At 34.5% G+C, this 17,554-nt stretch overlaps 1 protein-coding gene across 1 annotated transcript in view; it reads left to right on the top strand.

The window, feature by feature from the left end:
* The window catches only part of LOC102655706, a 427,418-nt gene that overhangs the window by 91,588 nt on the left and 318,276 nt on the right, over positions 1-17,554 (top strand). The window contains exon 2 of the mRNA XM_006558762.3: positions 14,513-14,575. Coding sequence (XP_006558825.2) covers positions 14,513-14,575 — 63 coding nt within the window. The remainder of the gene's footprint in view (positions 1-14,512; positions 14,576-17,554) is intronic.

Raw genomic sequence — 17,554 nt, 5'->3', positions numbered from 1 at the left:
AATATTAATTTGAGACATTTGTTAAATTAACTTTCATCTTCAAACCTATCTAATCTTTTTCTAATCTAATATAAACTTTCAATAACTTGACAAATTTATATTTTTGTAGATTTTTCTGCATACATTTTCTTTTTGTTTATTTTAGTTTCGTATAAACAAATACTAGTATACACATATAACTAATAATAATCTCTTTTTAGTACTTTTTAATACAGTTAAAATTATTCGATCGACATTTTTCCACGATAACTCGACGGCAAAGAATCATCGAACCAATATTTTTTTTTGTGCAATCGTGGAACAGGTTACGCGAAAGTCGAGTGGGATATGAGCCATTTCGCCCTTTTTCCCCTCCCCCCTCCCTCCTCGATTCTTACACATTCGCGTGCAAAAGGCGTTGGACGTTTGTTCATAGGGGGTTCTCCCGTATTCACGGCGTCTGTCATCGGTACTCAGGGATTCAAATAGAAAGAGGGACGAGTTGGCGGAAAGTTTTATTTACTTTAAAAACGCGGCGCCAGGGATCCTTGAGCCAATGCGAAGGGAAAATAAAGTTCTGGCGGGATAGTGAGGCGTACTAAGAAAAAGAAAAAGGGGGAGGAAGAAGTGGATAGCATTGGTGATGGGGGCGTAAGAAACGGGAGGAAGTGAAAGAAGAAAGAAGCGGTCGACGGTTAGCGTTTCTCGGTTGGCGAGAAGTGAAATGACAAAAAACCAGGACGAGTTGAAAAAGTCAATTATCGTTGCAATCCCAGTTACTGCTTCGTCTGGTAGAAGCTTGCCAGGTTAGCTGAATCGAGTGTAGCCTAGAAATTGCATAGGGGTTGCAAAAGCGATCCTTGCCGAATATGAAATCATTTTCGTGGAAATAAGTAGGTTATCAGCGAAAAAAATGGACCGAATGCGCTCTCTGCCCGGATACGATATTAAAGCATTACGAATCTCCATGAAAATTAAACGCTACCCTCTTATCTACGTATAATTTGCTCTTTCTAACCTATAATTGCTCGGTGCGAAACTGGCTAAGATAATTTCCTTGAAAATTTTTATCAATTTTAGTTATTTTTTTATATCAAATAGATGAAAATATCGTTTTATTCAATTAATTTGTGTGATCGAGAAATAATTATTTTAAATTAATTTTTATAATTATTAATTGGATATACAATTACTTTTATTTATTTTTCATCGCAAATATTTTCCTAATTTAATATTATACGATACGGCATATCCAAGAATTCGATCTTCGACTCATTTCTTATACAAATAAGTTTTCGCGATCTTATTAAGAAACGAAGCAAAGAAAGATCAGACGGATACCTATTGTAGAATCAATTTAACAAAAAATGTTTATCATACCGTGATAAATATCGTAACGTTTCGATGAAATTTCCAGCGGGCCCGCGGCATCGGTCCATAATCGAAACTAGGCGGGAATTTTATTAAAAATCTGGTATGGAGATAGAAGCCGGTATCGAGAAGCCCGGGTTCCCAACAAAATCTGACGGTTGCAAAAATGCATCGAATCTCGCGCGCGAAACTCGCGATAAACCATTTTCCAATTTTCCGCTCGATTCTACCGGCAAAAGCTTTCTCTTCCCGCGCTAAACGAAAATTCTTTTCCCTAAGTTCGAGTCCACGATATCGGGGAGCTGCATTCACGATAACACACCTGGTGGACGTAATGCGCCAGATGCCAACCCCTCCCTCCCTCCCTCCCTCCCCCTTTTCGAATATCGCTTTCGATTTTCCGCGCAATTTTCGTTTCCATCGGAAGGACAGATGGTCCGCGAATCGTATCTGTCACTTCTCGACGATATCAAATCATTCTCTTCGTCACTTCTTATGCCATTTTCCTCATTCCTCCGAGGAATGCGTTACAACGTATCGTGTATCAACCGCCATATTGGAACCAATGCAAATATTTTACATGCACGTGCACATACATTTCATCCCCGCGTGATTATATACATATGAGTGATTACATGCATATGTAGATGCGTAGATCTAACAATAGAAATTATGGATCAGTTTATGCATTGCATAATACAGAGATTAGGGTTGATTGTTGTATAGATATTGTCTGTTTGGAGATATTCTGTTCGAATTTTTATTAAATTATAATTTTATGCAATTAAAATATATATTCAAATATGTCGTATTGTTATATAGGATGAATCGTAATATGATATACGTATTATTGTTTTCTGGTAAATTTTTATTGTTTATTTGAAAGGAATTTTAATTTATAGATTGAAAAATATACATTGTAAGATATAATGGAATGGTTAATATTTAAATTTGCTTCGATATTGCATCGGAATCCGTTTTTATTCTTTTACAAACGTATCATTAACAAATGTATTGTAGGTGCAATCTTCGATTGATGATGTAACTTTTTAATATCGTTAATGGCATCGTTATATCAATTTTATCTTGATGTACAAAACGTTTATTTTTTATATCATTATTATTTTAATATTATTTCTTATGATTTACATATATATATATAATTTTATCTCAGAAAATATTTTCCTATTTTCATTGTCTCAAAGTTATCGCTTAAATATCTTATGATAGAAAATAAAACTTTATGCATTGCAATCTTTTTTATAGACATGATGATAAGAACTTGCTTATTCGCTGATATGGAGTATAATTTCAGTAGCACTGAATTAAATCAAGTTATTTGTGCTTCTTCAGTTAATAACTTGCTAGGAAATACGATTGACACGTTAATATAGAAGTGTCATGTTCAAAACTCTTTCTATTACTAAACTAGTTATGTATTTTTTTGCTGATTATGCTAATTACTGGTACTGGTATATTTGTTATAAGATACTTTTCATCTAAATGTACAACTCATTAGCGTATCTGATTATCACGTAACCTCGTTAAGTTTTAAATTATTAAATAAGTGGAATAGTTTGTCGATTCTTATTATCGTATCATTAAGGATGAATTTAAAAGAAAATTTATCAATTACAGATGATAATAATATTCTGTTTATTTTATTTCAATAATCACATGATAGGAAATTTATATGAGATGTACTATAATTCTTAAATAATTCTTTTTTGTAGATTCTAATAATCAGTAAAAATTTTTCATATACTTTTTAAATCCAATTTAAGAAATTTGAGCATAAAGAAATTCTTATTATTCCAATATATTCAAATATAAAAATATCATAACATATTATTACATAACTTCCTCTAACTGTCAAAATGTTTCCCCAAGTGCAAAATAATTATTTCGTTATACACGTGTCATTCCAATATCTTCAAACGTAGAAACGACAGACACTTTCGAGAATCCATTCCGCTCGTGCCGATCTTCCATCGGCTTCAATAGCCTTCCACGTCCATCCGTGTCCCTAAACTCCATTTATATCCGTAAATATAATATATATATATACATATATATACACATTAACATACTAACCTATTTATACGTACATAATGTTACACAATCTTACACGATATAATATACATATCCTGTATACAAACACGCGTGTACACATTCATACACGTATAAGCTCGCGCATATAAGCATCAATATGTCCAATATTCGGGTCTATACGTAAATACATATGTGGGTAATGCACACGCAGCCAACGGTATTACATGCGCCGACCGATATAGGTCGGTTATAGGTGGAGGGTAATATTCGAAGATGCCGAAAGCACGTTCGAGCGATCGATCTCTCGGTCTGGCCCACCCTCTTAGCGAGTCTTACACCAACACCAGCCCCTTCAGCTCGCGGTGCCGGTTGCATTCGGGGTCTCCAGACTTCAACATCGCCGGGAGAGAGAGAGAGAGAGAAGGCACCACGACCTGCCTGTGGAAGAGGATAAGGGGAGCTGAAATGGAAAGAGAGAGGCCGGTTACCACCCCGGATAAGGGGTGAAGGGCGAGAAAGAGGGACGAGAGGAGGGTGGTAAAGGGGCGGTGGAGGAGGGAGGTGGGGGTGGAGAAGTGGAGCGAGAGGGAAAGGAAGGAAAGGAGGGAGATAGTCTCTCAGTAGGTATCTCAACTTACGATTGCCCCGGGGGCGTGCACAGAAGTGCAAAGCAATCGTCTCCTGCCTCGACCCCATGGCTATAGGTTATTCTCGAAATGGTAACGTATCAAAATACACGCGGAAGGAACGGTGGGTCCCGCGTTACCCTCTTACTTCTCCTCGTGCCTCGTGTTACGAAGGGTTGACGGAATCCGGGAATTCCCGCGAAACTGGAATCCCCCTGATCTTTTCTTCTCGGCAGAAGCTTTTGTTCTTCAACGTTATTCCGCCAGCAAGAGACGCGAAACAATTTTGCCTCCTTTCTCTCGTACACGATTCATTTGCATTTACCCTCGATCGTTCTTTCGTGATGTACACAACGTGTTAATAAATTTCTGAGACGTATTTGGAGAGTGAAAATGATTTTCTATGGATCGAAATAAACTGTGTGAAATTTGATTTTTGACACAAAAATGTTGATTAAGGCTTATTTATCGGGCAATTGGTCAATTATTTTGTATATCGTAAAATCATTCATCTAATGAAATATTTAATTTCTTAACAATTTTCTTGTTCATTTTAAATAAATAAATTTTTATAGTTGTTATTTCAATGGTATCTTTCTCGATTTAAAAGAAAGTTACAGACGGAATGATCATCCTACATGAAATCGGAATTCATAGTATAACTTTCATAAATTGTTGCGCGAAACAGGATTTAAGACGTTTGTAAACATTGAAACATGTTGCATCGAATAGAGTGATGGATTTAAATCAATAATTCACACGAGAACATCGCTATATCAACGTGAGCTATTGACTTAAACCCGTCGCAATGCATGTGTTCCATCTTCTGAAATCGAAATTCGAAAACAAAAGGCACCGATCCTTATTTATCATCGTAAATCAAGATCGTAAATTCGTTCATCTTTATTTTCTTACCTTCTTCTTGATCATTCTGCTCGAATAACAGAGTCATAAACCCGTACATTTGTTACGAATATGAAACTTTTGTGTAATTATATGGGAGGGAAAGAATTGAAATTGCGCCTCCTATTTTCTACCCCATTCGGGTGCGTGAGGCTTGTTTTCTTCGTGGAATTTATGGCAAAGTGCAAAACAGTTGTTCTCGGTGGATTTATGGCCGTAGATTTGTTGCGGGGAAAGTCTGTCGGTGATATATCGAACATCGGAAAGGATTCTGTCATAAATAAAAAAAAAGGGAAGAAAAAAAAGTACAAAGTACGTAGTTTGTTGTGGTGGCGTGCCACAAGGAGGGACGTTCTTTTCTCCAGCGGGGTGAGCTTAAACAAACGTGATTTCTTCATGAGGGATTTTATGAATTGTGATGCAGTTGAAATTCGTGTCAATTTTGTCTTCGCTAAATTGTTAATAAAGATAGAGAATGAATGGTATAAATCCAACAGATAGAAAATAAAACTGTACTGTAATTTAGCTGGTATAAGTTATATCAATATATTATTTACAAATTGAAACTAACTCAATATTCAGAGAATATAAAAATATAGAAAAGAAGCTTGTTTTTTTTTTCTTAAATATAATCTTTTAGGAATAATTTCCATTATGATTCTCCATATGTATGTTTATACATGTATTATAAGTCGTTGTTAAAATTTTTCTTGTGAAAGATTTTCTGCAGCTTCATCTTCAGCATTCAATGATAGACACGTAAGTGAAAAGAAACGGAAACACAGTTAATAAAATACAGAAAATAAGTTAATAAAATATCTGATTATTAGCAATTGCCCCAGTTTTAATAATATTTTAGTTGCGAAATGGAAGATGAGAGTTAATAACTGAACAGGTAACGAAGCATTAACAAAAAGTTTATGACCCAGCATAAATCCATAAACCCATTTACCCAGAAACCATAAATGGGAAGTAATGTTTTTCAACCACACACGATTCCTGAACCATATATTTTAAAAGAGAGTTTAAGGTTTTGTTAAAAAATTAAAAAAAATATCGTTACCATTTCAGATACGATTTTACGATTCTTTATCGGTACAGTTCTCTTTCATCATCGTTTATGCTATATAATCTCAAGACTAATTACAAAAGAAAATATACTCGAAAAGAAAGTGAGTATTAAGTTTCTTATGTTAGTTCTTATATTTGGTCTTTATGATTTATAACGTAGCCGGGCAAATTTCTATTTTTGACAAGTGACTTCAGAATTATTATGGATTTTAAAATTATCTATACAAAAAATTAAATATCAAAGGTCGTGAACCAAAAATTGACAATTGAATCTCTAAAAATGACAATAAAATCTGATATTTTCGTCGAAGTTTGTTCATTTTTTATAGAATAATATCTTCTTTGTTTCAAATTAATAATAATAATAAATTGATACGTTTTATTAAAATTATTTAGATACTTGATTTTTAATTTACAATAAATTTTTATTACATTTTTACATTTCATTCATGTGAACAATTTTGTTCCTATTGATTTATTCGAAAATTATAATTGATTATTCTTATGATATTACAATTGATCATTGTCGACTAATCCCTATTTAAAATACTTTTTCCTTCTCGAAAATAATATATATTTTTGTGCAATAATTTACCAATAATAAATTAAAAAAAGAGTTCATGTTCAATTTTATTTTATACTTTTTTAAAAAAAATTCTTATCGAAAAAAGAAGAAGAAATAAATTCTCGAACCGTTTATCTATCCCAGATAGAACTGACACGTTTCAACTCCTGTATAACGATAGTTAACCGAGCATTATCGTATTCCTCGCCACTTGTAAATTCTTCCAAGTTGGAATGATCGAAACGGGATCACCACCAACCCACCCTCGTAACGCTGCGAGTAACTCACACCGTAGGTAGTTTCATCGTGGTAGTTTCAAAGCGGGCTGGGTTGGGTCGAATCCAACCTTGGGGAGAATAGGAAGTTCCATTGAATTTAATCTTATTACGATTACCTTAGTTTGCTCGGCATAGACACACGGTTGGAAACAAAGTAATTGTCCGTCGACTCTATAGGTCCTCGTTCAGACGTATCGAATTACACAACAGTGGAGGGTGGTGGTGGATCGCGAGGGGGTGGGCGGCGTTATCCTTTAAGTTTCAGACTCGTGTTACAACTCGTCTACGACTCGCGGAATTTCTCGTTCGAGGGCAACCGTTGCGTTCTTTCGATCTTGCTTGTTTACGAGCTATTTCGTTGCAGAGAGCGAGAGAGAGAGAGAGAGAGAGAGAGAGAGTGAGAGAGGGGAGCAAAGTGGAAGCCATGAAATTTACAGCGGTAAACTGGGTTAAGTTCAGTTAAACCCGAGTTCGAAGGTAGACGCTGACTAAATGTTATATCGGCGGGTCGCAACTTGTTCTGAACTATTATCAATGGATTTCCACGGCAAGAGGCATTGTTACGTCGCGAGGATTTCTTCAAGGGAGTAATTGTGCTTCTTCACCAGACTATTTCACGAAACTGTGAGGATTGTCCCGTTAACTGGTGCTATTCGACGAGTAGAACTGCGGCGATGCTTTTTCGAATTACGCGTCTCAATCCCTTCCCTAATGGTAAAATGAAAGCATGGTAATTGAATTTAAATCTGAATTTGTAATTTGTGATTGCGTTTAATTGTGTCTAAAAATATTATTGACAATGAGATACCAGTGTAATCGTGTGCAGTTTATATTCAAGAAGAAATGGATTCTTGAATTGGATATTCTGTTATTCTGATTAATTACTTTAATTTTTTTTATATTTGAGTATTTATTTTGATATAATTATATCTTTTATATAAATATATTAAGTCATATGTTGCTCGAGAAAAGATGTGAATTTTAAGTATAAATTTTTTTGGTCGAAATCTATGTATTTGCTAAAAATAATTATTGATTACAAATAATTTAGAGCATTATAGATTACTTTTTGTACATTTTTCTTTATTGATTGTACGTTTTTAAATTCATGATCTTAAAGTCATAAAGATCTTTAAAAAGTTATTAAATTCGTCTGGATATTAATTACAACGATAATTTTATATACGTATATACGATTGTATAGTGTTGTATAAAAAATTTAATGTGACTGAAAAGAATATTTTTCTAAAGAATTTTTATATTGAAATTCATAGCATATTAAAAAGATAAAATTAGAATTTTGTTCGAAACATTTTCTTCGGATTATCAAAAGTTTAATACCACACGTATTCGTATGTGTATGAGTGTCATTATATTTTTTGAATTAAAAAGAAACTTTATACACATACGTGAAAGTGTTTCTCGCTGATTAAGAGTTAATTACGAAATATAGCGTTTTATACAGTATCGATTTAATTATTGCACTTTGATGGTAACATATTTTTCTACAGAGAAAGCTTTCACAAATTATAAAATATTAAAACAAAGTTTTAATTTGTTATTATGTACACTTTGAAATGATAAATGACAACTTTGAATGATAAATTAATAATGAAATTATTTGTTAATATAAATTTGAAAAATGTTCCCAAATGATTTAAATGAAAATAAGTAAAGATTAATTTCTGAAATATTTTCCATTGATGTATTCATTATCAATAATATTTATGTTTCGATAAATTTTATTTTATGAAAAGCGATGATACGAACAAATGATAAAATATTATGCAATACAATTGAGTTGAATTGTTTGATTCATTTATTTGGAAATTATCAGTATTATCGCAAAAAATACAAACGATCGAAATAAATCATCGAGATTGAGGAAATATTTGAAAGAAACATTAGAAAAGGAATAAAAAATAATCTAAATTTTTTTTTAGAAATAAGAAAAGAGAATATTAATTCAATAATCATGATACTTAAATTACATTAATTCTATTTTATTCATATTCGATTAAAGTTCATTAACATTGATTATATTACTTAAATTTTACGAGCATAATCGTTTAAGAAACAATTGTCACATGTTTGAAAACAGAAGACACTCGTTATTACCGTGTAATCCTACGATGGCAGATTACCCTGGAAACCTTACGTGTAACGACACGCAGGAGAGAAAGAGATTCTCATTACATTCCACCCTCTTGCTCGAATTACAACGAGAAAACATACGACTTACGGAATCTCGTGAACTTGAATGTTTTCATTCCCGTTCTTTGATTATCTTCTCACACTCTTCGTGTGTAATACTACGTATGTAAATATTATTGAACATTCGTTGTTATCATTTATCACAGATTTTTCACGAATCGATGATTTATACGTTTTTAATGAATCGATGAATAATTTATCTGTTTATTATTACGTTGCAAATTTATAATAGATTATTTGTAACGTTTCGAATAACGAGATACAGATATCACGTTCACGATGATCACAGACTTTTAATTATAATTCGTGTCAGTTTCCTATAATTTGAGTGAAATTTACGGTCCGTGGAATTTTATTTTGTCAATTATATATGGAAAGCGGTTGTTATCGATTGTGTTTTCTTGGAACCGTTGATTCCGGATGTTTTATTGTATAATTTAAACGAGCGATTAATATATTCCCCGTAGATGTTTCAATGCGCGAACAGCAATTTATATGTCATTTTCGAAGATGAATTATTACTTGTGTTAAAGAGATAAATATTTATATTATTTTATGAATGATTTTAAACTGGTGATGAATAAAATGGAGATAATTATTTGCCATTACAACTATCACACACATGTGAGTAATTATTATTGGAATAATGAAAATAAATAAGTGCATATAATTGCATTTCTATTTCAATTAAAGTCGATGTTAATTTTATTTGAAAGCTTGTGCATGTGTGTTTTTATTAATTGAGAAAATAAAAAAATATGTCTGAGACATATCATATTTTAACGTGTTTGACATTTTTAATGATAAATTTAATTAAAATAAAGACTAATTGATGTTACGTTTTTAATTAATTAAAATTAAATGCAACACCGATAAAATGAAAACTGATTATATTAAATAACTATAATATACAAGATAATACACATATGCACATTTTTTTTTATGCTCCACATTATATAAAAGAATAATAATTTTCTCATATTTTTTTCATTTATAAAATATAATATTGCACGAATAATGAAATAATAAATTCATAGAGTTTTCAGTTCTGTAAACCTTTCGAACGATTAAATATTCTTATCGGATCAAAATATCAAAATTCTATTAAAATTCAATAATACAAAAAATTCCGCATAAATATCTAATAATCTAATATCATCAACTTTTAAAAATCTTCACATATCAAAGCCTATAACCCTTTTATCTTTATCCTCCTATGAAACATTCGACCTCGATTATTAATCCAGCATCCGGATATTCCGAATATTATCCCAATGAATCACCATACACGACGTTCTATGGAAACAGAAGAATCGAATCGTAATTTCAAAACAAGTTCCGCGAACGTTTTTTCGGAAACGGACTAAGCATCGACGACCCATCTCCATCCTCCTCTTCGATCGTTCTTCCGTCAACGAATAGATACTAATAGTCAGGGAGGTTTCGGCTAAATTCGGCTGGAAATCGGAATCGATCGGGTGCCAATCACCGACACGTCGATGCCCGCAACAAAAATCCTTAGATCCTAGGAAACAGGTCCTTCACACATATATATACACTTCGAATGCTTCGAACAGAATTGCGGAAACATTCTTGACGTCCGTGACGGAGCTATTGAAATTAAACGGCTGTGTACAAGCTTACGGCGAGACCTGTGGCCTCTCACTGTGTTAGACACCTTCGTCGGTTGTCGGTTTCTACATACCTGCGGCGGTGTCAGTTTTGCAGCTTTCTTCCCCAACTATTTCGAACACTCGAACGGGGAACGACTTCCGTCGGATTAGATCGACTCTCCATCCCCCTCTCCAACCACTTTCCCCGCTGCAAGCTTTCTTCGCGACCGAATTCCAGCGCGGAATCTCGATGCACAATGAACGATGACTCGCGGACTGGGATTTGCGATTCTGCTGGTGCAATTGTGGATGCAATATTATATATATATATATTCGTATTCTTGGGATGATATATGCATTTTGAAGATAGATTTCGTATAGATACGATGGTTGTATGTATTTCAATACGATGGATAGATATCGCGTAAAAATGATTCGATAGTGGAAAATACACGTTTCATTGTGCTGTTAATTAGGATTATTTGTTTTTATTAATAGCCGAGGTAAAAATGTCGTACTTTCTTCTTACTTTCATTCTATTATTCCAATATTCTAATATACAAACTACTAATTGAACATTCTATTATTCGAATTGCTCGACAATGTCTACTTGCGTCAATGTAAACATCAATCACAGCGGTAGAAATAGAATTTAATTTGAAATTGATATTGAATACGTTTGCATGGAATCTACAGTGTATTAATTATCGGTATGGAAATACTTAAGAAAATAGGAAACGGTGTTACAAGTATAATATAAGCAAAAGAATATAATATAATCCAATATAATGTTAAAATATATATTTTTCAAGGGCATATTTTTTAATAGAAGAAGTTAAGGGAGATTTTTCATCAAAAAATACAAAAAGTTTAAGATCTTTTCACACGTCAAAACTTTCTTAATTAACGTAATCATCTTAGAATATATCCTATCCCCCTAATCTTTTTTTATTTTCAACGATGAATAACTTGATCATTTGTAATTAATGTAACAAACTTCGTTCGATATATCGTGAATCGAGCGACTTTTTTTTATTCTTATTCATTCCAATGTACGATAGATTTTCTTCGTTCTCAAGAGGGGGAAAAAAAAAGAAAAAGAAAAAAAGTCTTATCGATCACTTCTATCCACCTCTACCCACTTAATTCTTCCTTTTTCCACAAGGTTAAAAAAAAGAAATTTCTCTTGAAACCGGCCATTGAAACGCGATCTTCGTTCGTTACAGATGTTTCAACGAGTTCGAGCAACTTTTCACCTTTCCACCCCCATCTCCAGTTCGAAACAATAAATAAACGAAGCTACGAATTCAAGTTTTTCAACGTAGTGGATGCTTTTTCAATCTCTTCCTCTCCGTATTCTTCCTTTTTTTCTTCCTTTCTTTCCTCCTCCTCCCTTCGTAGTTTCGAACAAATTATTCTAAATTCCGCGACCGAGGGGATGACTTCCGGCGATTAGAGGGAGATCCGCGGAATTCTTTTGCGCGGAAATTCGACGATGCCAGCAGGGAACTGGACGAGCAAGAAAACGACGATACCGCTGGAGAGATAGCGTGTAATAAGAATAATTGTCGGCCGACAATGTTTTATGCATCGTGATGATTTCGCATTCAACTCTGAGGGGAAAGTAGTAGTCGCGTTTGCTAAACTTTCTTGCTGCGGCAATATTAAATCGTTAACAATTTCTTCTGGACAGCCTCTGTGGCCCTCGATAAACTTCTTGATCCACGTTGTGCAAATTTGTTTTTACACAGAGTTTTTACTGGCGTAGCTTTTTCTGGATCGTTTCTCGCGTCTCGCTGATCCTCGTCGTCACTTGGTACCGAGGTAAAGTAAAAGACGCGTTAATAAATGAATATTTCTGTATACCTTTGTGCAATGGTTATTTGGTTTGCTGGTTGTTTCTGGAATGAATTCAGCTTTGAAAGGAAATGAATACGTAAGAACGTCTTACGGTAATAAATTCTGCAATGAAATTAATATTATTTAGGATATTTTACGAAAACTGTAATGTTTTGTGTATCGAAACAGAGTTTTGATTCATTTTTTATCGATAAATGTAATTTAATTTGAATTCAATTAACATTTTAAACTCGATCAATTATTATTATTATTGCGAATTCTTATTGTAAAAAAAAAAAAGGATTTTACAAAATTTTCTTTTAAATAGAGAAACATTTACTCTAATAGTAAAAAACAATTATAACTCTTTGAATAATATTAATTTTATCGATGAATAAAAGATGATATCAAAAATTTTATATATGTATATGTCAAATTTTATATTAATATAAATATCATCGAATATAATATCTTTTGATACGATATTTACAATAAAATTACATTTATCGTAAATATAATATGACATAATCGTTAGATATTTTATTAATTTTATGAATAATTGTTAATGATGTTGATTTAATTGCATTTAATTAATTTAATGATATTCTTTCTAGTAACAAAACAATTAATTAGAATAAAATATATCATAATTCATTTATGAAAAACATAGTATTTTTTTTTTTATTTTAATTCACTTTTCTTTACGAATAATAATATTGGCGTAAATGAAGATGATATCATAATATAATCCCCATCTATCTAACGAGTTTAGTAATCTATGTCAAGAAGCTAACGTGCATTGAATCTCATGAAAGACTATGAATTCATTTCTTCATCGTTAATACGTGTATCTATACGACTTAAATATTTTCCTCGTTTTCGTACATTAATAATAATCAAAAATTATTTCGAAACACTTGTATTATGATTAGAATTCGAATGTAATATGCCCTATCCGTGATATCAATTTGACGGTGAAAATATATATTGAAGGTATTATTGCGGTGTAATGCGACGTCTATTTATAATGTAGGTATATGGGGGAGCGATTGACAGATTTTTCATTAACTGAAACGTGAATTTAATATAGCAGACTAATTAATTGCACAGGTTCAATCGTTGCACATCAATAAATGTTGCACGTGAATGGTTACGACGATTTTGTAACTATTATTCCCCCGAAAACAATAATAATTGCAATAACCGTGTTGTATATATTATTCGAAAACTAAATTGGCAATTTGTGCACAAACGAAATAATGTTTGCTGCGAATGCCATGTTGCTTTTGATCTTTTAAAACAAAGAGCTAGCCATTTTGATACGATTAGAATTTTTTTAGCACGTATTTATTTGTGACGTTAAAGTTATGTTGAATACATATTTAACTGTATTATGATTTAATTTGTATTAGATGAAACAATTTCTTGATTATTTGATATTTATTTTTTTAGTTTTATTTCGTAATTTCGATTTTTGAATATTCATCGAGATTATTAATTTTATCAAAGTTTCATTTACATTATCATAAAATAGTTTTTAATGCATCGATTACTTAAATATTTCGACAAACAGGAAATTGCTTTGATACACGAGTTATATCTCTTATCAATATGATAAGAAATGTAATTTAAATTAGAAAATACGTATAGATAATTATATTAGATAATATATAGATAAGAGTTATATTTAAAAATTATAATAGAAGTATAATTTCATTTTAGATGAATAAAAAATTCATCTCAATTTACTAATCCAAAAGAATTATTCGACAACATTTCATAATTAATCCTAACACAAACATTAACCAATCCAAGTTTTTCAATCACGAAAAAAAAAGAAAAAAGAAAAAAAAAAGATTAAAATTTACTTAATTAACTTAGAATAATCATACATTGCTGTCATAACTCCATCTCTTGACTGGCACCACTTTATCCTCCCCAATTCCCCGAAATCCCCCAGGCTGAATATCAATCTAACAAGCAACCGTGGTTTTGTTTCAGATGAATCACCAGCTCGAGTCATCGGCGAACCGTTCCTCCGATTCGCGACTACTCTCGACACGGGTGAGTTTCTATTCCCGATCTTCTCCTTCTACTCTTACGCTACACCTCCGGTTATTTAAAGTACACGTCAGGCCTGGTAGGAAAGTTTCGCATCGAGGCGAAAGGGGACGACACACGACGTCGACGTCGCGATGACGAAGGCGAGGGGTTCGAGTTGGTTGACCCCTGCGCCTGTCGACCCTCTCGTGTGTCGGATATCTTGAAAATCTCGTGGGTCAGGGCGTGGTGGCGAGCCGGCCCGCAATCAGGTTGACCTGGCATGCCACGAACTTCCTCTTCCCCCTCCCCCCTCCCCTCCCCCCTCCCCTCCCCCCCAATGCTCGGTCCTCGCTCATTCACTTCGCCGTACGCATTCACCACCGGCAAGACTTGCCCCCCTCCTCTCATCTACCGCTTTGCCATTCCGATTAGCTGCAAATAATACCCGTAACAATAGCCGTTGCTCCACACACCTCGTTCTCCTCGCACTTGTGCCCTCTGTTCATAAACCCGTGCGCTCGTGTTCTTAACGCGTGTTTATCGCGGGCACGTATGGTTGAATGTGTGTGTATGTGTGTGTGTGCGCGCCCCTATGATCTATGCGCCTTCGTTTGACCGCATACGAGAGGCTCGCGTGTGCGTGAGTCGAACGAGCAAGCGTACTTTTGTGCGTGTCTAGAAGATGTTGTGTGGCTCGTGCGTGATTAAGAAGGATTGTTAATTTTTAGGATAGATAAGTGAAATAGAGGAAACAGGGAGTTATAAATAAAGGGGTGGAATGAGTGATATTTTTGAAGTCGTGAATAATTTCTTGGCGATTTTCGAAGAGAAATTAGAATACTTAAATGTATTATTCTTCAAGTATCATTATCTATACTTGAAATTTATTAAATATCATACTCGTTTTGAAATAGTGTGAATTTGTGTTGCGAGACTTGCAAAATAAAATTATGATCGACAACGTGTAAAAATGTAAATTTCATCGTAATACAATACCTTTCGAGATATTGAACGAAGGGGAAGATGAAATTCGTCAAAAATTTCCAACAAAGTATAACAATAGCTTCACGAAATTATTCCACGCAGAGTAAATATTCGAACCGGTGGTGTACAGTGTGTACTCGTTACACGGTGCGTGAATTATGTATATTAGGATGCGCGTGACCCAGGCGTACACGCGGGGCGCAATGACGCGATACGCGCGTGTTTACCAGAGCTACCCCTACAGGGCAACCGTGGCGCCCTGGGTGGAAGTCGCGCGATGTTCGACGTGTGCGTGATTGCGTGCACGCGTGCATAAGACCCTTTGTGTGCACTGGATTCGACCGAGAGCTGCCTTTACGAGGCGGCGGAGAGACACGGGCCAATCAATCCCCATCTGCTTTCGGTTTCGCCACCCCTTACGTGCACCACCCTCCTACGTCCCCGGAATTTCGATGATCTTCGCCTGGAAACAGATTTATCTCGCCTCCTTTCCACCCCACCCAACAGTGGATTTCCAGTTTCTTCCTTGGATTCCGTGAGGGAGATCCACAGCTAACATTCTCGTTGCACTCTCTCTCTCTCCCTCTCTCCCCCTCTACGTCTATGTGTTTCTATCTCAGGGAGGATGTTCCGGCCAATTTTATTCCCCACGCGCCTCAAAGATCCCTGTATCAGTGGATGCACGTTCGGCTACCGTTTATAAGGATCGCGGCTTCGTCTGTTATCGAAGGATGCGCCCCACTGCGAGCACCATCTCTTATCTCGATGATGGGGAGATAAGATGAAAAGATGGCGGGATATTGGAAGGTTTTTGTAACGATGATGGTGAAATTGAAATGTTTATTTGGAGATTTGAGCGCTTTTTTTTTTAATCTCTGAGATTAAGAACAGAGTTATTGTAGTAATAGATAGATTGCAGATGCTTATGCAAAATTTAAAAGATCTAAAGCATAAAATAAAAAAAAAGTGACAATGTCTTATTTAAATTCTAATTTTTTTTTGTTTTTTTTTGGAATAATGAATTTAATATATTTTTTTCTTATTTCTGTTCGTATTGTTTTGGATGATTAATTTATTCATATATTATTTAGTTAATCAATGTAATTAAAAACATTAAATTAATGATTTAGATATATTTTCGATATAAGAAATAAAAAACTTATTCCTTTATATTTCAATTAAAAATATTACAAATATTCACATTTTTAACTAAGAAACCATACACCGATTATAACTGTCAATGCCACCCTCTTCATCGATATCTCAACGCTCTTAGTTTAGCGCATCCTCGAAGAGACAACGAAGATGATCCTCCAAAAAAATAATCGTGAAACCCTCTCATTTTTAATCTAATCTAGGCTAGTTTCCAGGCTACTTATCGAGACGAGTATCCATCTCGTTTGTCATCGTGTCGACGGCCGATAGTCCGTGAAAGCCACCCTCCCTCCCTCGTCCGGCAAAAGTTAAATAACTTTTTTGCCCGTGTTATCAGACTTATCGCGGCCTGTATTCAAAGGAACGCGTCGTTAATCTTGAGGGGGGAAGCCAGATTGGGGTTACGGGGAGGGCGAAGGTTAAGGTCGAACTTTTCGAATCGAAAAGGAAGGGGGAGGGGGGGATGGGTGAGACACTCTGTTAACGGAGAAATCGGCTAATTTTCACGGAGATACAGGGCGTGCAAGTCGCCTCGACCCTTGCTTTATCTTATCTCGGCTTCGATTGGACGAGACACACAGGGACACCGTCGCACGGTTGGAAATTTACTAGCTCTACGCCTTGGGCCGAGTGTCTTCCTCAAAGACGTAGATGGTGATTCGAATTACAGACGCGGCCTCGCAGGTGTCTAATTATTGCAAAGGGTTGCCTGTCAATTCGCACGAGATCCGCGATAGTTTCAGGAAACGAGATGCAACCACGCGAATGTATCTTTGTATCAGGGTATAGTGCATGGTCTATTTCTCGAAGTGGAATTAAAATAATTGAAATTACACGGTAGCTTAATTGTTGTAATAATGA

The sequence above is a fragment of the Apis mellifera genome, linkage group LG2 (assembly GCF_003254395.2).
Source record: "Apis mellifera strain DH4 linkage group LG2, Amel_HAv3.1, whole genome shotgun sequence".
NCBI lineage: Eukaryota > Metazoa > Arthropoda > Insecta > Hymenoptera > Apidae > Apis > Apis mellifera.
This window is presented reverse-complemented; position numbering and strand designations above follow the sequence as displayed.